Raw genomic sequence first — 27,200 nt, 5'->3', positions numbered from 1 at the left:
ACAGTAATGTAACATTAAATTTGAAATTTTAAACCCTCATTGCACTGTGCACATCATTTGCTTATCAACAAATTAGCTAGCTGCTGTAGTCATTTAATGCTTCTGAAAAAACTGAACTTGTATACTAAATATTTTCACTGGTACAGTTGTAAGTGAACATCTATGTAGTTCCATCCATTCCCTTGCTCTAGTCTTTCTTTTTCTGGTTTTGTATTGTGCCTGATTGTTCAAGCATTGTTTTTGACTCCTTATTACTTTATCTTGAGAAAAGCAACAAAAAAATTGACAAAACAATTTTAAAAGCTTTTAATAATTACTACAGTAATCCCTCCATCGCGGGGGTTGCGTTCCAGAGCCACCCGCGAAATAAGAAAATCCGTTAAGTAGAAACCATATGTTTATATGGTTATTTTTATATTGTCATGCTTGGGTCACAGATTTTGCGCAGAAACACAGGAGGTTGTAGAGAGACAGAACGTTATTCAAACACTGCAAACAAACATTTGTCTCTTTTTCAAAAGTTTAAACTGTGCTCCATGACAGACAGAGATGACAGTTCCGTCTCACAATTAAAAAGAATGCAAACAATCTTCCTCTTCAAAGGAGGTGAAGCAAACAAATCAATAGAGCTGTTTGGCTTTTAAGTATGCGAAGCACCACGGCACAAAGCTGTTGAGGCGGCAGCTCACACCCCCTCCGTCAGGAGCAGGGAGAGAGAGAGAGAGAAAAATCAATACGTGCCCTTTGAGCTTTTAAGTATGCGAAGCACCTTGCAGCATGTCGCTTCACGAAGCAGCTGCACACAGAAGGTAGCAAACGTGAAGATAATCTTTCAGACATTTTTAGACGAGCGTCCGTATAGTCTAGGTGTGCGAACAGCCCCCCTGCTCACACCCCCTACGTCAGGATCAGAGAGGAGTCAGCGCAAGAGAGAGAGAAAAGTAAGTTGGGTAGCTTCTCAGCCATCCACCAATAGCGTCCTTGTATGAAATCAACTGGGCAAACCAACTGAGGAAGCATGTACCCAGAAATTAAAAGACCCATTGTCCGCAGTAACCAGCAAAAAATCCGCGATATACATTTAAATATGCTTACATATAAAATCTGCGATGGAGTGAAGCTGCGAAAGGCGAAGCGCGATACAGTAATCCCTCACCTATCGCGGGGGGTTACGTTCCAGAGCCCCCCCCGCGATAGGTGAAATCCGCGAAGTAGCGACCTATATTTATTTTATTATTTATACATATTTTAAGGCTTATAAACCCTTCCCACACTCTATAAACCTTTCTCACTCTCTTGTTAACCTTTCCCACACTCTTATAAACACTTCCTATGCTCTTAAAACACTTTCTACATTCTTAAACACCTCAGACCAACACTGCACACTGCCTGCACGCAGCGATCAGACGTCAATGTGTCTGCCACTCTGCTTTGTGAAGGGGGGCAGCTGAACTCACGCTGAGCAGAGAAATGGACTTTGTGCTGCTTCTGCCAAAATGCCTGCTTGTCGCTTCTGCTCGAGGAGTGTGTGTGTGGGTGTGAGAGCTGAACGCACCTTCGCTCAAACCCCCCCTCCCCGGAAGCGCAGTTCGCATTGTCAAGGGGGGTGGGGAGCTGAATGAACGCTAAGGAGAAGTGGACTTTGTGCTGGGTTTGTGCTGCTTGTCGCTCTGCGTGTCAATAATTTAAAAGCCTGTACAATCAGGCTTTTAGGTGTACATCACCAATTTTCCTGTCTCACTGTCTTGTCTTGCGTGAAGTTAAAATGTTTTATAATAGTGAGATGTTACTCATATCCTTAGCCCGACATCCACATATCATATGTGTTAACAAAGTGTGTTTTATAAGTTTACATGTGTTTAAAGCATGTGGGATGGGTATTTTAAGGCTTAAACTAAAAAAATGTTTATTTATATGGTCTTTCTATATCACGGATTTTCTCCTGTTGCTGATGGGTCTGGAACATAACTTCCGCGATAGGCGGGCAAATCACTTGTATTTAAAAATCCGCGAAGTCGTGAATCCGCGAAAAGTCAACCGCGAAGGTAGCGAGGGATTACTGTATAGCGAGGGGATTACTGTATTCTAGTATCCAGTTGATTGTGACCAGTGTGTCTTGTTTAGGGTTAAAAACATGCAAGTGCTCGTGTGAAAATGTGTTTTTAAATGTAGGTGATGTTTAAGATATTTTTCTATCCATACTAAAACTATTTTTTCTGTAGGTGGATAACGCCTGTATTGGCTTCTTATTGACTTCTATGAGAAAACAGCAGTGTCATCAAAAAAGAAGGGCACAAATGAACAAGGTACTTTTAGATTTACATTCTGGCATTATTGTTTGCATGTGTTCTATTGTAAAATGTGAGTTTAGTTTATTTTTATTTATTTACAGTATTTACAACCAAACAGTAACAACTGGAGATGGTTTGATGATCGATCTGGCCGATGGTGCAGCTATAGTGCCAGTAACAATAGTACAATTGATACTGCCTGGCGAGCTGGTGAGAGCAGTGTTAGGTTCACAGTCAGGAAGGAGGCGTTATACTGTCCAATTCAACACCATGGTGCAAGTAAGCATGCAGTATAAATATTTGTGTTTAACTTTTAAATTTACTGCTAGATTAAACATTTCACAATTCTTTTATCTGACCTTAATTAGGTAAAAGAAGAAACTGGTAACAGAAGACCAGTAATGCTTACCGTGCAACGCTTGCCACGTATTGGGAAAAGTGGAAAAAATGGCAATGGGCAGGACTTGGATAAAACCCTTGAAGAGAGCAAAGAAACGGCAGAACCTGGGGCAAATTAAACCTGAAGAGAAGCCGACAGCAGGTAAATTTGATCTCTGGTGTATATAAAAACAAATGGCAGATCTTAAATTAGAGTTCCATGTGTTTTATGCACCAAGGTTATTATAGTTTTGCCTTTTTGTATTAGTTTTTTATTCCTATATTATTTCTGACTTGGAAATTCAGTTAGTTTTGCTTTCCTTTATTTTGTAGTGTTTTTAATTTTAATTTGGACAGTTTTATTTTTTTAACTATTCGTTTCAGTTTTAGTAAATTATGGTATGATTAAAGAGTTACTATGGAGTTAGAGTTTTGTGTCACAATCCAACAGAACTGAACACTTAACAGGTTTGAATATAATAGTTTAAAAGCTTACTACACTACATGGTTTACTATCTAGTTTTGTTTTTGTTTGATAAAAACAAGCTTGATCAAAACTTATGTTTTATGTATAATTTTATTATTTTTAAAATATTTTTTGCTTGTCATTTGTGCTGAACAAATCTGCACAGGCCTGTTGGCACATTTCATCTTTTCATTTTCTTACCCAGATAGTGATGAAATTTAGGTGAATTTTTTAAGGTTTGAGGGTTTTTTTACTCTAAACATGTACAGCACACAACATAGCTCGCACCAAGACAGTGTGCTTATAATTAATGGTTTCAATATTGTATTCAGAAATCTTCCATGCTGTTCTTTATTTAGTTTTCATATTGAGACTGATTCCACCTTAGGGCACATACAATTTATAGACTGAATTTTGCCACCTTCAGGGCTGCAAACATATCAAAAATCAGAAAATAGATTCTGTTGCATTCTGATAGGTGTGATCATGAAAATCATGGGGGCCAGAGAATGACGGGCTCTTAGGCTTGATTCAGTGTGCAGTCTTCCTCTAGTTGCATTGTGGGAAACAAAGGAAAATATATGTAAAATCCCTGGACAGTGTAGACAGCCTATTGCATAACATGTATATGTGGCATTTTGTGTGACATGGCTGTAGATTCTTATTCTTTGCATTTATATAGCGCTTTTCTCACTACTCAAAGCGCTCAGGCAATTGCAGGTTAAGGGGCCTTGCTTAAGGGCCCAACAGAGCAGAGTCTCTATTGGTATTTACAGAATTCGAACTGGCAACCTTCCGATTGCCAGTGCAGATCCCTAGCCTTAGAGCCACCACTCCGCCTATGTATGTTAAGAACAAAGAGAATAAGATATTTCAGTTATCTATTTTGAGAGATTGAAAAGTGGGAGACAAATACTTTAAAGCATAATTCTGTTACTGGATTATTTTTCATAATATCCTGTATTTTGAGCTGTGAATTTAAAAAAAGAATATAGAAATAAAAACAAAAACACATTAGGTTTAGTTTTTTCACCAGTTGGCAGTCTCTCTTCATCTATCTACCTGTGGTTCAGTAGAGACATTGACGACTTATTTTTTACAAGGTTTGTACTGTTTCGTTTGTTAATTAACCTTTTTAAAGCTAAAGTGATTGGTCAGCAACAATATGCTGATCTTGTATGTTGACCTAGTTAGTCTCTCGATCAGTGCTTTTTTATCTATTAAAAAAAAAATCTTGGTAGGAGATGAGACGTGATTTTCTCAGAGCGACACTTATACGTCCCGCAAGACAAGTCCACGCCCAGAGCAGGTTGGAGATAATGGAAGTACGAAAATTCTTAAGTCTCAGAAAAAGGATAGTAAAGATTGCATTAGCGCAACAAACGGAAATTATTACCCATGAAATAATGGAACCGAGAAAAGAGATTGAATATATTGTTCGTATTTAAACTTTAAGTTGGAGACTTGTAGATCATCTAATTCGTGTTGCCAGCGAGAATTAAGATTCCAAAACTGATGGCATGATATAAAGTCCCGTGAGACGAAGACTTTTAACATAAGATTCTTTCAAGTCACACCCTACTTAAAAGTATTTTCAAACAAGACCACGGTCATCTGACCTCAGTCGTGTGAATGCTTTTGGCAGACACACTTCCTGTGCTTTCAGTTCTTATAAATTTTTATCAGGACAATAATTTTATATGTTCTCGATGACACGTCAACGACTAAGCGAAGAAGAAATTCGGGACAAACATTCAAAAAGTCATTTTATTTATTAGGGAGAAAGTAACAATATTCACTCACAGGCAGTTATACGTTGCGTTGTCACGATGTAAGTCCAAACACGGAATCAAAATTCAATGTGATCTTGAAGAAAAGTTAATTTCAAATATTGTTTTAACTTAAGTTTTAAAGTAAAAGTGAAAATAATGCATATGTAACAATTCCCATGAAAATAACAATCTCTTAAAAATTGTATATCCGGTTAACCAAACCCATGGGTGGGCGAGTGACCCCCTAGTTTTCAGAAAACACTTCTGTGCGAAGTGGCAGGTGAATTACTGTCGTCAAACACCTGAGAAATAAACTAAAACGTTACTCGTGATTTTCTGTCCTTACAGTAAAGGTTTTGCTGACCAACGCTTTCAGACTTTGGAATTCCATCTTGATAACAAAGAAATGCAGCAGCTCATCATAACTAACATCAGAATCATGCAGCCTGGAATTTAGCTTATTGTGTGTTGCTATGTAAATACTGTATTTTGGACTCGGTCAGAATTACAGCTAACATGCCGTCATTTAAGAACAGACTGAAATTCTGTAAGGTATTATCTGTATCATTTTTCCTCTGAGCCCCAAGATACAGTGAATGCAACTTTGAAAGTTGCCTAGCAATTTTAAAGTAATATCATTACCTCCTGATATTGGTTTCTTCGTCACACGCTTTACACGCCCATATTCAGCTTGCACTGTCACCACAAATGCTGTGTCAAACATCTGCCCTCTGTCACAAGCTGCCATTCACTGGATTAATATATGGGGGCGGCTCCTGGTGGATACCTTTCTGTTTTAGAGTTAAGTTACAAGGGTAGAGAGATAACGGCAGGAATATTTGTTCAAAAACCAAATATGAAATACTTGTTTCTATATTTTGATTAACTTCTGGACCCTTGCAGCTCAGGTTAGCCCTTGTGTATGTCCAGTTGTTACGAACACTACAAATATTTTTTGTGGATTGTTTTATATCAGCTAGTCTTCAACTACTTTAATAGTTTGTTTTTAGTGTTTTGTTCCAGTTATTTTATTTGTTTACGAAAATATTTTTTATTAACTCTTTTAGGGCTGATTTGTTTTTTTTTGTTTTACTCCCAGGGCTGAATGTTTTTCCAAAAACTTACTTTTTTTAAAAAGAACACAAAGCTATTGTTTAACATATCAAATCAACAAAAAAATATTTACTTTTGACAAATGTACTGTCTTGCATGTTGTATGAGCCTGCATACTATATTATTTCACATACTATGATTTCACATACATATCACATACATGTTGCACATCAAAGTCCTGCAAAGTATGATATCGTTCAAAGCAGCCAATTGCATGCATTGCCACTTTGCACTGCTTACGGTATGAGTTGCACTGGCATTTCCTTTTCAATTGTCTGTTGCTGCACTTTCTCACATATATTGTTAATGTGTACTGTAGAGAGACAAGTCACCCGTTTGACATCGTGCCATGCCACTGCCACCAAGGTTTCTGCCCGCATGAAAGTCGTATTCCTTTCTATGTTAACTAATGTTGTCTTATTTTAATTTCTTATTTTGTCTTTTATTTTTCTTCTCTTCATTATGTAAAGCACTTTGAGCTACTTTTTGTATGAAAATGTGCTATATAAATAAATGTTGTTGTTGTTGTCACCTCTTTTCATCTTCAGCCTGTCTGGCTTCAACTGTGAAGCCATGTGTCTCCTGTTCACCCTCACTGTGCCACAAGCTCCAATTCCCCTGCTCTGTAGCTCCATGAACAATTCTAGACATGTATAAAAATTGTGCATGTACACAACATGACCCAAATGTTCATAGCCCTGAAGCAGCTCCAGCACAACATGACTTGTCAAGGGACAGTTCCCTCTTTGAAAGAAAAATACTTTCCTGTAATTACTTTCAGGCAGAACCCAGTGTTTGCTTCTGCCAGTACAAAATTCTTTATGCCATACTTTGTGGGCTTGTCTGGCATATATTGGCAGAAATAAAGGAGTTCCTTTTTATATTATCATAGATTCATGCACAGACAAATCACAGCCAGGCTGATAAAATTGTTTCTATGTTGGTTCCACAATGTCAAGCAGGGACTGAACTTTATACATGGGGTTATAGCCTGGCTCACCCTTGGGATTTGCTTCTGCTTATCACAGAAGTGAAGAAAACTTTGCAGTGGCACGTACCTATCCTGCGGCATAACCTGTCTAAAGCCACCAGGGGACAAAGCACATTTGGACCAATGCTCCCTGAAGTTATATCACCAGTCTAGTCCCATCTCTATTTGTAATGCCACAAAGCCCTTCATCTCGTCTTTTGTTGTGGGTTTCCACTTTGAGAAACAAGAATGTGGTACAAGCGCAGACTGTGATTCAAAAAAAATTGCTCTGCATAGCTGTTTGTCTCTTCTGACAGTAGGTGAAAAGCAGCATCAGGAGAGAGCAACCTGAAGTAGTCCAGCAGCTGGTAATCTGTCGTTTCCAACAGCAAGCCATGCTGTCTTATGAAGTCCGGTAGCCAGTTTGATCCATTTGGCTCCCACGGATCAATGTCTGGGTATTCCTCCCACACAAACCTTGCCGTAGGTGCGTCGGCTGCGCGAATGCGCTCAGCTGGCAGCCGATCAGCTGAAGTGGCATCGGCTGGTGTCCTATCAGCTGATGCCAGCTCCTCACTCTCCTGCTCGATCTCCTGATCACTGTCAACAAAATCAGATTCTGAAAAATCAGAGTGACTCGGCGATAATGCACAAAACATCGTCGTCTGAATATTTTCTTTTCTGCACTCGCTTCGCTCCCTCGTGATATGTCGATGCCATCTTGCCTTTGTTTACATTTTGCAACTCACGCACACGCAAGGATTAGATGGCGAGTCAACGAATCTAACATTCCTCCAAGCAGAGAGGGAATGCCTGTGACGTAACAGTGAGTTTTGTCACCATTAACAGCTGATTGTCGACCTCTACCCCTGGATATCGACTTTTGTCGGACATGCGCCCTCAACCCCTCCTGTCAACAGAAGTCGACACCCGCCTTAAAAGAGTTAATAGTTTGTTTTGATTTTAGTTTTCATTAACTATAATAACCTTGTGGTGCATAGCTGTGTTTTGATATTATTGATGCTTAAATAAAAAATACAAAGTTGGATGACTCCTCAGCTCTAGTATTTGCCATTTGTTTAAAGTGTTGAAATTTGGTACTATGGTACTTCTGGGGCAGTAAGTATCCACTAAGAGAGGAAATTTCAGTCTATCAGTATGTACTGTTGTTGTTTTTTTTTTTTTTGTTTTTTATTCATTATTCTTTCCTAATTTCATTAGTTTTTCTCTTCTTAGTGTTTCATTGACATCTTTTAAAACACTTTGAGCTACATTCTGTGTATAACAATGTGCTTCAGAAGTACATTTTATTTGGGGGTAACACACACACACTATACTCCCTCAGCCCCCCAAAAGATTATGCAGCTGCATTTTTCAAGGGTTTCCAAGTAGTTCAAAATGGCTTCATTATTTGGTGTGACTCAAGTGCAAAAATAAAATTAATAAATAAAACCTCCGCAGTCCAAGTGTCTTTTAGTTTTTAAAGGTTTTAGTGAAATTCAAAGCAAAATAGTTCACACAAAAAAAGTTTTGATAATGCACAGAACAAAAGAAGGAAAACATCTCGTTTGTGATGTTCCTTTTAAGAAATGTAACCTAGACACTTGTGAAGTTTCTGTGCTGTCACATACTTACGAATATAACGTTAACCTAATGATCACAAAACTGTATACTCTAAACCTTAGCTAACTATGAACTGAGATCATACTTTTGTCACACAAAGATATAGGTTAACATTTAATGGTATTCCATTAACTTTTAGCTTATGGAATTGAAATAGAATCTTCCAATATCTATGTCAAAGCTACATTCTGTTCAAATTAAGCCAAGTTCTGATTTTACCGTTAACCTAAAAAGTTGGCCTCTTACATCTAAATCAGTGTTTCCCAAACTTGGTCCTGGTGAACCCCTGTGGCTGCAGGTTTTTGTTCCAACTGGATTCCTAATCATTGACAATACCTGATAGCACTGATCTCATTTAATTAGCTTTTTTTTTCTTTTCTTCGACATTCAGAAAAGCACAGCAGCATGATTTTTACATTTATAAAACATTTAGAAATATTTCTGCTTTTGCTATAGATTTAAATGCTTAACTCTTTTGTTGATTTCATTATACTTTGCCCTTTCTTTGTGCAGTTTTTCCCTCTTCATTGTATCTTAATAATGACAATTTAAAACGAGCAGATCAGACACCCAGGCAAACACTGAATAATCAAACGCAGCAACTACCTTAGAGTCAGGCCCACTAATTAGTAAATAATGGATCAATTAAACAATTAGAACACCTAGAAAAGTAGAATGAAAATCAAGATGAAAATACTGTTAAAAAGAAAAAAAATACCTTATTCCTACATAACTGCTTGGTACATTTTAATATATATATATATATATATATATATATATATATATATATATTTTAGCAAACTTAGTTTTCTAATTTCTATATTGTTCCCTAAACACAGAACTTGGGAAATATCAGTTCATTTAATTAGCCCAGGAGTTCAATTAAAAACAGAAGCTGGTTGTAACAAAAACCTGCAGCCACAGGGGTTCACCAGGACCGAGTTTGGGAAACACTGATCTAAATCCTTCAAAATGTCAAATGTTTTGACCAATTTGATTGAAATTTGGCAACGTTACAGAAAGAAAACTATCAGAATTCTGTTGTTTTGGTCCATATTTGTTGATAATAATAATGCTCTGAGTATACTATGCCACACAGCAATGACAGAAGACAGAGTAGCAGCTGCTCAATGGCCCGTTTTATGACTGCCTGTGCATGCAAATAAAGGTCATGCTGACCAAAAGGGTTTACTGATGGGTGAAGAGTGAAGAAGGGGAGTTGTCTTAGTGAGGTAAAAGACATTGCTCCCTGCTGGTGGGTTTCTGTACATTGCTTCTGCTGTGTATTGTAGATTTGTTTTGGTCAATTAAAATTGAATCATGTTTGATTGATAACATACCAATTTTGCACCATATCATACATGTAAAGATGGAAAATGTTTATTTTGTTGTTTGAGTATGATACGGATGTGTTGGGTTTGGAAGTTCTGCATCAAATATCCAATTTGTAGTGAAACAGTGGAAGCAATACCATGCTTTCTCATACAATACAAATCAAGACAATTACAATGATGATGTAATGTAAAAATATGCAAAATCCCTCAACCAATGTTAGCAGGATATACGGTTGGCCAGTGAAGATTGTTTCACAGGAGCTTTATGTCAAGGTAATTTTGATGATTTCTGAACTCTTACCACTGTTGATCTGACTTAATCTCAAAATTAGTTACATCAGTCATTGCAATCAGTAAATTCTCTTGTTTTGACAAAATTATCTCATAACTACTGTATACAAACAAATCGGGAAAACTTCAGTGCCGTACTAGATATACATAAAATATCAGAATTATTAAAATCTGCGGTTAGGCACAAAAAAAGTTGTGAACAGTGCTGTAGTTGTGAAATATACACAAATCCCAAATTAAACAGATTTTCAGTTGCTTCATGTACACAAAAAATTGTGAAATTTACACTAGAATCCCTAAAGGCTGCAAAATTTTTTGTTCTCTCTGACCATCCTAATTTTCCTTACATATGCAAGGAATCTTATAGATCCTTATCACTGTGCCAATTGCTCACAAATAAGTGTGTTTGTTTTGCAGACGTGTCAATTTGTGCCACACAACCTGTACACTCCCACCTCCAATTCAGCCAGGCGAAGCCATCACCAGCCACAGTTCTTATAGCTCGAGTCTGCGTTGAAGATTTTAAACGCATAATGAGGAGATGCGGTCTGATCTGCTGCTGCCTTTCTGCTTGTCGCGCTGTGCGTCAATCATTTAAAAGCCTGTACAGCAGCTGTACTTTTGTCTCACTGCCTTGTCTCGCGGGATGTCAAATTGTCTTACAAGAAGATCACGTATCGTCTCCTTCCAAGATTTTTTTTTATAATAGAGAGATATACATGCAGGTCTCATAGTGGTAATGCTGCTGCATCACAGGTTCATGTAGGTAATGCAAAAGTAATGTTAAGATTTCTGGGGTTTGAATCTCGGATCTTTCTTGCACACTTTGAATAGTGAGTTATTATTACCGGTAGTAGCAGTTATAATAGTGGTATTGTTATATAATAAAAACATACTTTTGATTTAAGACAAATGTGGGAGAATCTTTTGTTTTTGGTATCTTGTTGAGCAAACAGACAACTCGAATGACCTCAAATCTGTCTCTCACGCATACAACTATGCATGAAAACTGCCTGGTGATAGCTTTGGTTGGCTGAATAGATGATGGGGTGAGCGTAGGCTATGCGCAAAACAAAAGCGCTTATCAGTGGGCAATTGGCACAGTGATAAGAAGCCAAGAGTTTTCCTTGTGTATGTTAGGAAAATTAGGACTTTCAGGGAGATCAATATTTTGGCAGGAGTTCTAGTGTTAACAGATTTGCAATTACCAAGTATGCACAAAACAATCCTTAAATGAAAAAAGATGCAGTTGTGAAATGGGTTTTGTAACTCATTCACAGCAACATGTAAATTGAATGATTTTTTTTTTTTGACTTTGGTTATATTCTTGAATAAAAGCGCATGTATTTATTTGATATTTGGACTAAAGTCTTCACACATTATACACATTATACATTTCACGTCATGATTAGTATAACATTGAAAAGATTTCTGCTTTAGGTATGTGTTCAGCATTTCTTGCCTCGCATTTCCTTACATCCTACATTTACACAGATTGTTGTAGACACGGAACACATATGAAATGTGTTTATTCCAAATAATGTTATTTTCCCTATACAACTCCAGGCACCTCACACCACGATAAAGAGACTTGAGCTAGAAGAAGTTTGTGAGTGATTTCATCTCCGTTGGTGGGGTGGGATAGCAGGCTGCTTGTGCTGATCGACATATTTGCACAGCAAGAGACACTAATGGAGAGGTGCAAAGGAATTTAAGGTGGCCTGTAATCCAAATTTTTTTGTAGGCTTCAGGGATTCAAGTGTTAAGTGTTTACTTTTTGAAGCTTTACCATTTTAAAATATGGTGTCTCAAAAGAGTACTATTAATAATGAAAGATCAATAAATAGCTAATTTACAAAATGTTGTTCTAACCTTATTTTTCAGAGTATAGTTAATTTTTACCTTTTTATGATGGAGTTTATACGAAGCCACACTGTTTGTGTTACATTAAGTGGGATTCTTAATGCCTTATCTTTCATATGCTTAATTTCTCCCGTGTTTATTTCCTTTTTCATGAAGCAATAAAGGTTTCATTTATAGATTCCCCCCCCCAGGGTACATCAATCTGCTGCAATTTGGTATGGTGGGTGAGATTTGGAGACTTCCATTTCCTTTGCCGTTTATCCACTGTTTTTTCCCTCCTTTCAGCTCTGCTTTGTCTGGAATTTGAAAAAACATTGACGCCTAGGCAATTTATATTTTGTAGGCTTTCAGTTAGAAGATCATTCTAAACAATCCAATTTGTTAGTTAAAATCTATTTTTACAGTAGAAGTGTGCTTGAATTTTATCTATATAGAGACAGATATACTGTATACTATTCCTCCGTATTCCACTATGATCTCATAGTGACTTAGGGTTCAGGTGAGCACCACTATCAATGTACCCTCTCCTTCATAAATTCAGTTGGGATGATCCACCCCTGGAGAACCAGTTCCTCACTTCTTCATGGGGCTACTGAGCTCTCTGCGTGTTCTCCTGCACAGTGGCTCAGGTACCCGATACTTCACTGTCACTCATATTTCCTTTTTCCTTTGTGATTTTTTTTTTTCTCCCTGTTCTGTCTGCCTATCAGGCTCTTTTTATCATGCCTGATTGGTTGCAGGTGTGGTACTCCCAACTACTAGAGGCACCTGACCTGGCATTCACATATAAATGATCAATCAGCCAAGCACCCCAGTCAACCCTGGAGAAGTGCTGTCATGTGCTTATCACCTCCCAAATTGAAGCTTGCACACTCTGGGACTTGTTTATTTTAAACTGCTCTTCACCATGGACCTGATATCACAGTCATGTAAAAGATTGTCTTGAAAAATTTAATTCTTGGCTTTCATTTCAGGGAAAAGTAAAGGTAAAATTTTTGTTTGTTTTTGTTGAATTACTTTTTCAGTTTAAGCCATATTTGCATTTCTTGCCCATTGGCACCAAAAGGCGCCAAGCATAGTATTAGCGGTTGCAGGCCAGACTTTAACTAACTCCATCTGTGCTCAGTCAATACAGAGAAACGGAAACTGGCATTTAAGATAATTTTTTCTCCCTTTGTTGCTCTTGAAAAAAATAGTTATGAATGTTTTTTACGTCATCTCTTTGTCACACTTGGTCATCAGTTCATGTAAATTTTCATTATTTTTTGTTTTCTGAATATGCATTTAGAAAACCTGTTAGGATTTCAATTTTAACACCACATCTCTTAGCAAAATGTCTTAATCTGTTGAACCTAAGATTTTTCAGGTAAGAAGACAAATTTCAAAGTAATTGTACTCAACTAATTCCACCACTGAGCAACGACCTGTTTCTTGTTGATAAGCTTCTCCAATTTAGAATTTATCTGTACTCTGTGCAGGTGACAGTAATGACTCTAACTAATTACTGAAAAATATTAAATGACTTGAGCAAACTTTGCTTCTTTGGAGCCATTCCGGATAAGTTGTAGAGGCCAAGCATGAATAAATATAGTTGCACATAAAATATCTCTATATTACTATTGTTTAAATAGAATCATTTTTTTTTTGTTTATTCTTCAGATCTTGTGACTTCACCAGAGATGAATGGGACTCTGAGTGTAACTATGAAAGAGAAGGACCGTGAAGATTCTCTCTCTGTTTCAACAAGTAGTACCATATCTTGCCAGGAGAATTCTGGTTTTGTCGAGTCTGCAGCAGCTATTGTAATTCAAGGTCTTTCTGAAGACATGACAACTGTGTTAATTCGAGCTTGTGTCAGCATGATCAGTGTACCAGTTGACCCTGACACACTGCATGCCACGCTAAGACTTTGCTTACGCCTTACACGTACACATCAATATGCCATGATGTTTGCAGAACTGAAGAGTACACGAATGATCCTTAACCTGACCCAGAGTTCTGGTTTCAATGGCTTTACTCCTTTGGTCACACTATTGTTTAGACACATTATAGAAGATCCTGCAACTTTGAGACATACAATGGAGAAGGTGAGTGAAAGTTTCCAGATTAGTGCTTTATTTGAATAATTGTGTTTGTACAGAGGGAGGGGTTCACTCATTATCATCATCACTGGTATTTCCTAAGATGACATTTAAGAATTTGGAGGTTAAAAGTAGAGATTCCCAGGATAAGTTTAGCATGTACAAAGCAACTTGTACTCTGGTGTGTTCTAGCTGGCTACCTTGGTGGCTACAATTTATACTATATATTGACAATTTTTTTTTTATTTAATATGCATTGTTTGTTTTTCTCTCTAGGTTGTCCGTTCAGCAGTTACAAGTGGTGCTGGAAGTACCACATCAGGAGTTGTTTCAGGTAGCCTTGGCTCCCGAGAAATAAATTATATTTTACGAGTGCTGGGTCCTGCAGCATGCCGAAATCCTGATTGTTTTACTGAAGTGGCTATGAATTGCATTCGTATTGCCTTGCCTGCACCTAGAGGAACTGGAACAGGTGAGAGAATAGCTTAGACTGTGACTGAAAGATTTGATAAGATGTGAAATGTTGTTGTTTTCATTTGTATTAAATATGAAGGAATTTTAATAGAGAAGTGGCTTCTTTCAGAATTAGTTTTTTCCAATAATTATCTAAGTAAAATTTAAAACAAGTTTTTCTTATCAAAGTTCTTAAATTCCAAAGAACACCTGTACACCATCCATTACTTTTTCTGAGGACCCAATCAATCACATGTACTTTAATAAACTAAGTAATTTGTTCAAAACAGGATTATAGAAGATGGATATGTGCATATTTATATTCTGTACAGATGCATTACTGTAGATAAAAAAAATGCATAAAGCTAAGCTATCTTGGTTTTCTTCTTCCCACCCCCCCATGAAAAGTGTACGGATTTGAACTATTTTTTGATTTACAAACCCAGTTCATAAAAAGTTGGACGCTGTGTAAAATGTAAACAAATAGACTATTTGCAATGATTTGCAAATCTTATAAACTTTTTTTTGGAATTGGGGTTATAAAAATTGCTGCAGGAAATATTAATTCAGAACTTGGTTTTAAATGTTTTTATAAGATGTCTGGCATTTCTGTTATCTGTTTTTTGCGTTTCACTACTTGTATTACCTGGATGTGCCTGGTGCTTGTTCTCCAACAGTTTGTGTATGTACAGTATCTCAAAGTGAGTACACCCCTCACTCACTTTTGTTGCCAGCGGTTTAGACATTAATAGCTGTGTGTTGAGTTATTTTGAGGGGACAGCAAATTTACACTGTTATACAAGCTGTACACTGACTACTTTAAATTGTATCAAAGTGTCATATCTTCAGTGTTGTCCCATGAAAAGATATAATAAAATATTTACAAAAATGTGAGGGGTGTACTCCCTTTCATGAGATACTGTATGTTTGAGGGGTATGTACATGTGTATCACACAGAATTATCACAATCCACACAAGTGAAAATTGGAAATCCTTGGTCTAAAGGTTTTCGTGGCCTTTGGAGAGAGATTCACTTGCACATGAAAAGGAAGGCATTTGTGTTTCTTTCTTCAGGTCTCTCTGATACTTAGGGGTATTTTATCTACCTGAGTATGAAAGAAAGTAGCAAGCATGTTGTGGCATGTCTCAAGATTACTCATGCACAGTTGTTGCGAAGTGTGAGTGCCAGGAGAGTCCCCGTGGGAATCAAGTAAGCTTTTTCATGACAAATTAGCTAGTTCTCACGTCAATCACAGGCTACCATCTGAGAATGTGGGTTCTAGCAGCTGAACTAGAACTACAGTCATGACGTGGCTCCCTTAGATTATTTCCTGTTCTGAGTTTTGAAGAAATCGTCAGTGATGAATAGGGATGGGAATCGAAAACCGGTTCTTGTTGAGAACCGGTTCCCACTGTTTCAATTCCTTGGAATTGTTTGCCATTTTTGCAAACGATTCCCCTATCGATTCCAGTCGCCTCGAATGACGTCACCACATTGCCATTGCGTAGCGTCATTTACCCAGCAGGAAACATGGCGCCTAAACGGCACAAACAGTCAAAAGTTTGGTTATACTTTACGAGAAAGGATGACAACAGGGCAACTTGCAAAGTAGATATTTCATCAAAGGGAGGAAACACTACGAATATGCAAAAGCATTTGCTTACAAAATACGTGATAACCTTAAATAAATGTTGTATTTTTGATCCGCTCCGGACTAGTGAATCTCAACCCAGCAGCAGCGGTAACGTTTGCACGTCCTCTCCCGTTAATACGGCAGGTAACTAATCAACTAACATTGCATATTATGTTAGCGCGATTTGCCTTACTGCAAAACCTGCTATTACTGTGCATTGCATTTAGATGACCATGACGAGAGAGACAGACAGAGTCAGGCTGTCTCAGATGCTGGCAGTTCTCGCTGCAGTCTACCGGTAGCTTCTCCTTTCACAGAGGCGGGGAAAAGTAAAATGACACAGGCCAGGATAGACGAATGTCACCGAGCAGTGACTAAGTTTGTGGTAAAAGGCTTGCACCCATTTGCCACAGTAGATGCCCCCGATTTTCGGTAAGTGAATGTGTTTAATTGTAGGCTAAGTGAGGGAATGTCAAAGTTGCATGATCTCCTCTTACCAGATGTTTCATCTGTTTCCATTTATATATCTTTTAGAGAAATGATAACAGAGACAGTTTAATCAACCACTTGATCCCTGTTTGGTATGCGGTCGAAAAGGCAAATCTGATTTCTGAGCTGAAACATGTGTTGAAGGCAACCGTCACTGCAGATGGATGGACAAGTTTTAGACAAGATCATTACCTCACAGTAACGCTGCATTATGTCAGGAATGGCCAGGCTCAAGAAAAAGTCCTCAAAACCAAACCAGTTGTAGCAGAGGAGATTGATGAGATCGTGGAGTAGTATGGTATCAAAGACAAGGTTGTGGCAGCCACTGTTGATATTGCGGCCAACATGGATGTAGCTGTCAAAATAGTTGATGGTTGCAGAATTGCACAGTGCACACTTCCATTGGACTTGAGTTGATTGTATTTGTTGCTGGCTGATGTAGTTTTATTTTTGAGTGCTCAGCTCATATATACTTTTAAAAAGGAGAGTGTAAATGTTACTGGACATTCTTGTGTAATTGCCACAGAATAATTTATGTTATACTTTGTTATTGCTACAGAAGAATATTTATTTTATTATTATTTTACATTTATAAATTTTTTTCTGGGGACCCCGTGGCACCCCATCGAGGAGCCGTAGGCTGGTGATCTCTTAAGATCTCACTGTTGGGTTTGTAAGGTCATGCTACTCCTAAATTTCTATCTTGTTCAAAGATAAGATATAAAACAAAGTTCTAAGCTAATCGACCTGTGTGTTCTCCTTTTTGAAAAATAAGAATCGATAGGAGAATCGATAAAGAATCGAATTGTTAAACAGAATTGAAAATGGAATCGGAATCGTGAAAATCTTATCAATTCCCATCCCTAGTGATGAAGACATCAAGGCAGCTGTGATACAGTGGAACCTCTAGATACGAGTTTAATTCGTTCCAGAACTGAGCTTGTATAGCGAATTTCTCGTATCTAGAACAAACTTCCCCATTGAAAATAATGGAAATCCAGTTAATCCGTTCTGCACCCCAAATATATTAACATAAAAATCAATTTTCCTAACAAATAACACTGATAAATAATATATACTGTAGTCTACCTTTAATAAATAACACTGGTAAATAATATAACTGATTATTAAAAGAATCAAAACAGGTGTCCAAAGTGCAGTAGAGCATTCAATAAATCTTTAAATAAATAATCCTTAAAACAGTTGTGAGGTGGAGGTTTAAAATACACAAGAATAACAATCCTTTAACACGAGGTTAAAACGTCAACAAGAAGCAGTCTTTAAAAACAGATGACAATCCCCGGTGCTGCTTCTCCGTTAGCGTCTCACCTGCTTCTCCCATGCGGGCTCTGAAACAGGCGAGACACTCTTAATGCAGCTGACCTTCTCCACACCATCCTGCTTCAGCTGGTTGGCTCGCCTGTTCAGCTACACGCGAGCCTGCACTTGCCTGCCTTCTCTCTCTCTCTCTCTCTCTCTCTCTCTCTGTGTCTCTGTCTCTGTCTCTCTCTCTCTCTTTTCTTTTACTTTTTCTCCCCCTTAACCGGCTCGCGCTTCTCTATATATGCGGGGAGGACATGGCAGCTGCAGCCCATCAGCCACAGGAACAATCATGGATGTGGGCAGTTTCCCACCTGTGCACTTAAGTGAGAAACGCAGACACCGCAGATAGCGGCTCGCAACTGCTACCACTCCCCCTTGCTAAGCCGCGAGCTATACCCACAGCCTGGCTCGTGGCTCGTTACGCGAACCAATGCTCGTATTTAGAGCTGAATTTTTCGCTCATACTTTCCTCGTATTTTGAATTTCTCGTATACAGAGGTGCTCGTATCTCGAGGTTCCACTGTACCATAGTTTGGAGCTTCAGGGGGACTATATTAAAAAATAAAACAAATTTTTTGAAAACTTCTTTCCTACTGAGCTAGATAAATTCTTGAACACCCCTTGTAGAACCTCATGTTTTACTACTTTTATAGTGTTTGCAGTTTCTTGTGGTAATCCTTCCTTGGTAGCATAAAATATGTCTGCTTTAGTATAGTGATAATTAACTGTTTTCTTCAATGCAACCAATGCATACATTTTATACTTGCTGTCTCCTGTACCAAAATCAATTCGGCCTCAATAAAGGCGCAGGCGGCATCCATTTCCAGCACTGCTTCTGGCTGTCTTCCTCTTTTAAGGTTTGGTACTAGGATACCCTTTGGATTAAAAGATGTTTTAAACCTTTGTTGCAGGAAACTTAAGTGTCGGCTGCAGAGAGCAGAAACTAAATCCAGACTCTGCTGGTGCAGAAAAAAAACAGAGCTGGTGCTGACTCTTAGAGTGTAGTGTAAAAAGCCTTTTATTCATTTTTGGGTCCTTTTCTGCCAGCTTCTGATGACGAGTTTGAAAACCTGCGTATCAAGGGTCCTAATGCTGTCCAGCTTGTAAAGACCACCCCACTAAAGCTGTCCCCTCTTCCTGCTATTCCCGATCCAATCAAAGAGGTCATTTATGATATGCTTAATGCCCTGGCAGCATACCATGCTCCTGAGGAAGGTAAGAGCATTGTAATTTTTCATCTAGGAATTGGGTGGGCATAGTAGTTTATAAAGTCATAATTGCCACTAAGCTTTTGTTGTTTGCTTTTTTTAACTATTTGGTTTGCTTTCTCTTTTTAGCAGATCGCACAGAAACCCGCATGGTGACTGTAGCTGGCAGTCAGGAATTGTGCCAGATCCTGCAAGATGTAGGAGATGATGTTTATCACCAGTATAGACTTACCCGGCAAGGCAGTGACTTTGATTCACAAACTGGCTTCAGCTTAAATGTGAGAATCATGGTGTGAAGGATTTAATACAAGTGTTAAAGAATAAATGCAGCATATTCTACCTTTACATCTTCTGCTTTATACATGTGTAACTAAGAATGGCATAAGTGTATATTTGAGCCCTCATGTATAAACGGTGCGTTTCCACGCTCACATTGCGATGTATAAAAACTAAACTTGCCATAAAGCCATGCACATTTTCAAGCCAGTTCAAACCCTGGCGTACGCAAGTTCTCCTCTCGCAAACTGGCGGCATCAAAGCAGTGCTATTGTTCCAGTGTGGTTTCCCTTTCTTTTTTAGATCCACATCCCTGACGCAGCTTTATCAAATACACTGAAATAAACTGCATATTTATTAATTTAAGGCATCTGATTGTAATTAACCTGTAACAGTATAATGGTCCATGGAATGGTCAAACTATTCCAAATACCATAGCTGCTTTAGCGTTGTTACTCTCACTGCACCACTCAGAGTGTTTATCCCACTGTATCTGAGTGTGGAATCACACAAAGCTCTATAGCAGCTGATCGGAAAGAATTATCGGTATACATCATCAAGCATACGCTGCCTCAGCCATGCGCACAGAACCTTTCCTGTAGGGACCTCACGGTTCAAAAACAGTTTCATCCCAAGAACTATAAATGCACTCAATCAGTCCATCAAGTTCTCCTGGTAAAACTGTTTATACTTATAAGTACAATTTCCTCACTGTAAACTTGCGATAGTTTTAATATTGCACAATCTGAGCCAGTTTATAAAGTGCCTATTTAGATATTACAACTGGCTTCTAAGTCGATTTAGATTTCCAAGTGTTATCTTCTTTGAGCTCTTTATCATTTTTAAGATGAAGTGCAGAAAAGTATGTGTTTTACATTATACAGATAAAAATTTTAACATCATTTAAATAATCTATATTGTTAGTAATTGTATGCTTGCTGTATGCTTGCTGGGTTTGGCACAACCCTGGATGGATAGATGGATAGAATAATTAAACATGCACTATGAAGATATTTCAGTGTTCCTTAAAATTTTTGAAGAATCGTTGTTTTTTCGCTTACAGATGGGTTTTCATCTATTACAAAGCTGATTGTGTGGGGATTAGTTACTTGGAGAAAGAAAAGCAAGGACAGAAATTGGGGCTTAGTACGTTTGAAAGAGACAGCACTGCTGCAATAAATTATTTCATTGAAGGTCGCGCACAGCGCAGCTAGCATCTTATGGGAGGCTGGAACAATCTCTGGATGGGGCACCAGTTTGTCACTATCACTGTGCCTCTGTGTTCCCATGCTTAATACATGCTTTAATTCCTATCATCATGAAAATTTCAAGTATACATCTTAGTATTTAAATTGTTCAGCGAGCTGTGATATCATGAATGTAATGTATTCTGTGTCCTGTCAGAGGGAGAGAAAGCCCATTTAAGAAGCACATAGTGATTCACACACACAGAGCACATACAAAACAGCATTTGACGTGCTACTTTAGTTATGACGGGATTTGAAAAACTAGTTAATTTTAAGATGAAGTTTATGACGTTCTACTTTAATCACGTAGTTTATTTTGTCATTAAAGTGGAAATTTTGAGCTTGTTTTCCCCACTGTGTCCCTTTGTTTTTGTTTTTCTTTGTACCCTGATAAGCTTCCATATGACACTCAGATGGTGGGTTACGACTTGCCTGTTCACAGCGACTTTGATATCTGACAGCTTCTTTTTTGTATTTCGGGCACTTTGTGAACTTGTGCTTTCGAGTTTCTCCAACGCTCTCTTACTCGAATTAACTTTTTTTTTTGTTGTTTGTGCCACTGTTTAAACCAATAAATAGTATATTTTTCCTTGCCTAAACTTGGTATTTGCTGAAATTGTTCTATTTTCACAGAATGCCGAATTTAAGGGGTGTTTGTATTGATTTACATATTCAAAGAGGCATAATTCTGGGAGGAGATATGGGGCGGGACGGCAGGCACATGCGTTACTTTTCATGTTGACCAGGATTTATAGAGCGGAAGAACGTAGAAGTTGGTGTACGCACAGATTTATGCATCTGGATTTTTTTGTGCATATGCACATTTCAACCTTTGTCCGTATGCCATGTTTTAGTGTGAATTCTACACATGGCATTATGCATGAGGCCCGTTGTCTATATTTTTTTCTAATATTGTAGTAAGTACCCACATTTTCTTTTACATGTTTTCTTTTCCTTTGCTGTTGTTAATGAATGAAAATAATTTTTATTTTAGTCTCAGGTATTTGCTACAGATGGTAGTGCTGCAGAGTCTTCTCAATCAGGAACACCTCAGGGTGAAGGCAAGTTTACTGCATAATTGTACATGTATACAGAGAGCTTTAAAAATTTGTAGGGATAAGTTCAAATTATTAATTAATTTATTTTTATTTAAAGCATCCACACCTGAGGAACCTAGGGAAGGAAAAAAAGACAAGGAGGGTGAGAAAGTCCCTGAAGATCAGAAACTGAAGTCAAAAGGGAGCAAACCACTAATGCCAACCTCAACAATTTTGAGACTGCTGGCCGAGTTGGTTCGCTCTTATGTTGGTATTGCTACTCTAATTGCTAATTACTCATACACAGCTGGACAGTCTGAGCTAATAAAAGAGGTATGTGATATGATGGATCAATTCATTTTTGTTCCCTCAGCCCCTGTTTAATGTGTTATTTAAAACTTTTTTTTTTATTTAAAGGATTGCAGTGTCTTGGCATTTGTTCTTGATCATCTTCTACCACATACTCAAAGTGCAGAGGACAAGGACACACCTGCTTTGGCAAGGTTGTTTTTGGCTAGTCTTGCTGCTGCAGGCACTGGAACAGATGCTCAGGTTGCACTTGTCAATGAGGTGAAGTCTGCCCTGTCTCGGGCACTGGCAATGTCAGAAAGCACAGAGAAGCATGCCAGGTACAATTTACTTATACAAATGGATCTGAAAAGTTTACACTACAGAGTAACCTATTTCCTTAAAAAGAATAAAAAATTAAATCACTCTTCACATACTTTATAGATCTGGTTTCACGTAGTACATTTAGTTTTACTGTTCCCCAACTTTTCTTTCTTCCTTTCTTGGATTCTAGTGATATTTTCTATTTTGATATCTAAATATCTAGGATACTGCATAATGCTAATGTTAATACAAATTACTTTACAACTGTTTTTCTAAATAAGTCAAATAATTAACATGGGGCCATTGTGTTCCAGTTTTGATTTATTTTATTAGTGAATATGTTGGCAGTAAGGTAAATCTTATGTAGAGAAACCTGAAATTTGGTGTAATTCTAGTTAACAATTTTGATCAAGCTTCTGCATCCTTACAATACAGTGAATTTCCAAATATATTTAAACATTTGTTGGGAGATAGAATGCATATTTTGTGCAGACTAGGTATCCAATTTTGTTGTATGGAGTTGTGGGGCAGCACTGCTAATCACTTGATTCACTTGCTTCAAATATAAAGAAATCACCAATTCGGTCCTTAAAAAAAGTACATATTTGTGTTAGAAGTGTTTTATTACTTGGTTGGTCACAGGTTCCACTTTTGTGAAACTTTCTAGCTGCACAGCAAGCATTGCATTGACAAAAACTGTTTATATAAAAAAAAAAAAGAAGTGAAATGTGAATGTGTACTACCTTATGATAATTTTTTTGCATTTCCAAATAATGCTAATTTCCCATTGGGATTAATAAAGTATCTATCTATCTATCTATCTATCTATCTATCTATCTATCTATCTATCTATCTATCTATCTATCTATCTATCTATCTATCTATCTATCTATCTATCTATCTATCTAGTTAATATTTGGTATCCCTTGCCATAATTCTGAATATTCCTCCCTATCATGTGCTTGGATTATAATTCTTTCACCCCTCTATTACCTTAGATTGCAGGCAGTGATGTGTATTATTAGTACTATCATGGAGTCCTGCCCCTCCACATCTAGTTTCTACAGCACAGCAGCTGCCAAGACCCAGCATAATGGCATGAATAACATTATCCGCCTCTTTCTCAAGAAGGGTCTGGTAAATGATTTGGCGAGGGTCCCACACAGTCTAGATCTTTCAAGGTAAGTTAAAGTATATTTATATTTTTTGTGTGTACAGTATGTATATGGAAATGGATATATGTACAGTATGTGGGTATGCATTTGTGTATTAGTGGTGTTCTGATCAACTACCCAATTTTAATTTCAAATGACTTGATAGGTAATCTGCAAATTGAAAGATCTCAAACCAGTTTTTCCAGAATGTGATTTTCTAAACTTTACAGTTGTAGTGCCCTTTTACGCAAAGTATCATTTTTCTGCAGGAACGTCTTGAAAACTGAGCATGGTAAGGCAGACCTTAAGAGAGAAGGAAGACTGGAATATTTGTTTTTACACTAACAACACTGTAGTAATGACCCAAGAAAAGGAAATGTGAGAAGTCCTCCTGTGCACAGAGGAGGCAGTAAGCGCATATGTTGTACAGTTGAACTTGGCGTGTAAGAAAATAGAGGCTCGTCTTGAGCAGACATCACAAGAGTGGCTGCTTTAATGAGTTTAGAATAGGGGTCTCCAACTCCAGTCCTGGAAAGCTACTGTGGCTGCAGGTTTTCATTCTAACCCTTTTCTTAATTAGTGACCAGATTTTGCTGCTAATTAACTCTTTGCCTTAATTCTAATTGATGTACAGCTTAAGACTCAGGCCCCTTAATTATTTCTTTTTTCCTTAATTTGCAACCAAACAATATTAAGACACAAAATGAACCAACACATAAACAACAGCCTGTGTCTATCACACAATAACTGAAAATAAAGGTGAAGGCCTCAGTAATGTTGATCTGTTCAGGTCCACAAAACATTTTGACAGCTCTTAAAAAAGAAAATCAGCAGTTTTGGAAATGTTTGCCATGGCAGAATGAGCACCATGGAATTAAATAACGGGTTTAATTAGTAATGAGAATTGGCTTTAAGTTAAGAAACTGAATGAAGGTTGGAGTTTGAGGCCCCAACTTAGTTGGTCATCTGTTGGCTCTCGACATCAAATTTATGATTTAGGTCCCGTTTAAGGAAAAAAGAATGAATTCACTGGTTTGAGTCTCAAAAGTCAATTAAAGGGAAATAGTTAATTAGCAGCACAAACTGGTCACTAATTAAGAAAAGAGTTAGAATGAAAACTTGTAGCCACAGTATAGCTCTCCAGGACTTGAGTTGGAGACTCCCGTCTCCAACGGACTTTTGTCATTTTATATCAATTAAAATGGGTACTCGTCTTAAATGTGGGTGGTGAGTGAACGAGTGTTTAGTAGAGCAGCTTACATTTTAAATTAGAAAAAGAATGGATGAAGACTTTGCCCTTGCTGCTTAGTCAAATTGTGTATTTGACATAAAATCTTGTAAAGCATGTTAGTCTTGTTCATTAGATGTCAATCAAGAAGATACATTTTATTGCCCCATGCCTTGTACTTAATGCTTCCCCCAAATGCTTATCATTGAGCCTTGAGTGTCAATGACCCTATTGCCGGTTCACCAGTTGTCCTTTCTCTGCACCACTTTTCACAGGTACTAACCTCTGCATACCGGGAACACTACATAAGACCTGCTGTTTTAGAGATTTTGTGACCCAGCCATCTAGCCATCACAATTTGGCCCTTGTCAATTTGCTCAGATTTCACTTAACCTTGCCCATTCTTACACCCATTTTTCCTCCTTCCAACAAATGACCTTCTAGAACTGACTGTTCACTTGCTGTCAAATATATCCCATTACTTGACAAGGGGCCACTGTAACAAGGTAATTAATGTTTGTTGGTTGTGGCTGATCGATGATGTATAATTTACATACACATACAAACAATTAAGATGCACATTACTTAGACTTTTTTTTAAGAGTGGTTACAAACATTTTGGTTACACCAAGTAGAAATGATAAATCATGCAGGCATAAGATGCCTTTGGTCTGCTTCTACCCTTTGGAGACCATAATTGTCACATTCAGCATGAGGTCAGGAGCTGTGCCAATGAAAGTCAAAGAAGCTGTTATGATTCTGAAATACAAAAATAAACTCATTAGAAACATTGGTAACACCTTAACGATTACCTTTATCAACTGTCTGAAATATCATTAACTCTTTTAGGGCTATTTTTTTTTTGTTTCTTTTCTCCCAGGGCTGAATATTTGTCCAAAAACTAATATCTTTTAAAAAAGAACACAAAGCAATTGTTTAACATATCAAATCAACAAAAAAATATTTACTTTTGACAAATGTTACTGTCTTGCATGTTGTATGAGCCTACATACAATATGATTTCACGTACATATCACATACATTTTACACAGCAAAGTCTCATCTCGCTCAAAGCAGCCAATTTCAGTCATTGCTACATTGCACTCCTTACAATATGTGTTGCTTTGGTGCCTACTTTTCAATTGTCTGTTGCTGCACTTTCTCACATATATTGTTAGTGTGTACTGTAGAGAGACAAGTGACCCATTTGCCATTGTGCCATGCCACTGCCACCAAGTTTTCTGCTCGCATGAAAACCGTATTGTCACCTCTTTTCATCTTCAGCCTGTCTGGCTTCAACTGTGAAGCCATGTGTCTCCTGTTCACCCTCACTGTGCCACAAGCTCCAATTCCTCTGCTCTGTAGCTCCATGAACAATTCTGGGCATGTATAAAAATTGTCCAAATGTACACAACATGACCCAAATGTTCATAGCCCTGAAGCAGTTCCAGCACAACCTGACTTGTCAAGGGACAATTCTCTCTTTGAAAGAAATACTTTCCTGTATATATAAGTACTTTCAGGCAGAAACCAATGTTTGCTTCTGCCAGTACAAAATCCTTTATGCCATACTTTGTGGGCTTGTCTGGCGTATATTTGCAGAAAAAAAAGCGTCCCTTTTATTTTATCATAGATTCATGCACAGACAAATCACAGCCAGGCTGATAAAATTGTTTGTGTTGGTTCCACAATGTCAAGCAGGGACTGAACTTTATGCATGGCGTTATAGCCTGGCTCACCCCTTGGGATTTGCTTCTGTTTATTACAGAAGTGAATAAAACTTTGCAGCATCACGTACCTATCATCACGCTGTATAACCTGGCCAAAACCACCAGGGAACAAAGCACATTTGGACCAATGCTCCCTGAAGTTATATCACCAGTTCTTTCCCATATCTATTTGTAATGCCACAACGCCCTTCATCTCGTCTTTTGTTGTGGGTTTCCACTTTGAAAAATGACAATGCGATGCAAGCGCAGCCCGCGATTCAAAAAATTTCTCTGCCTACCTGTTTGTCTCGTCTGGCAGTAGCTGAAAAGCAGCATCAGGAGAGAGCAGCCTGAAGTAGTCCAGCAGTTGGTGATCTGTCGTGTCCAACAGCACGCGAACCTTGCCGTAGATGCATCGGCTGCGCGAATGTGCTCAGCTGGCACCGGATCAGCTGGCGCGGCATCGGCTAGTGTCCGATCAGCTGATGCTGGCTTCTCACTCTCTTGCTCGATCTCCTGATCACTGTCAATAAAATCCGATTCTGAAAAATATGCCGAGTGTTTTCTGCACTCGCTTCGCTCCCTTGTGACATGTCGATGCCATCTTGCCTTTGTTTACATTTCGCAACTCACGCACACGCTAGGATT

General features: G+C 38.0%; 1 protein-coding gene across 1 annotated transcript in view; it reads left to right on the top strand.

The window, feature by feature from the left end:
- The window catches only part of huwe1 (HECT, UBA and WWE domain containing E3 ubiquitin protein ligase 1), a 387,803-nt gene that overhangs the window by 259,328 nt on the left and 101,275 nt on the right, over window positions 1-27,200 (top strand). The window contains 16 exon segments of the mRNA XM_051933601.1: window positions 2,223-2,241; window positions 2,243-2,281; window positions 2,283-2,306; window positions 2,393-2,524; window positions 2,526-2,570; window positions 2,660-2,788; window positions 10,172-10,179; window positions 10,725-10,729; window positions 13,812-14,188; window positions 14,459-14,654; window positions 19,129-19,296; window positions 19,419-19,567; window positions 21,807-21,873; window positions 21,968-22,182; window positions 22,267-22,478; window positions 23,460-23,642. Coding sequence (XP_051789561.1) covers window positions 2,223-2,241; window positions 2,243-2,281; window positions 2,283-2,306; window positions 2,393-2,524; window positions 2,526-2,570; window positions 2,660-2,788; window positions 10,172-10,179; window positions 10,725-10,729; window positions 13,812-14,188; window positions 14,459-14,654; window positions 19,129-19,296; window positions 19,419-19,567; window positions 21,807-21,873; window positions 21,968-22,182; window positions 22,267-22,478; window positions 23,460-23,642 — 1,968 coding nt within the window.

The sequence above is a fragment of the Erpetoichthys calabaricus genome, chromosome 11 (assembly GCF_900747795.2).
Source record: "Erpetoichthys calabaricus chromosome 11, fErpCal1.3, whole genome shotgun sequence".
Taxonomy (NCBI): Eukaryota; Metazoa; Chordata; class Cladistia; order Polypteriformes; family Polypteridae; genus Erpetoichthys; species Erpetoichthys calabaricus.
Note: the sequence above shows the minus strand (reverse complement) of the source record. Positions and strands in the feature narration are given on the sequence as shown.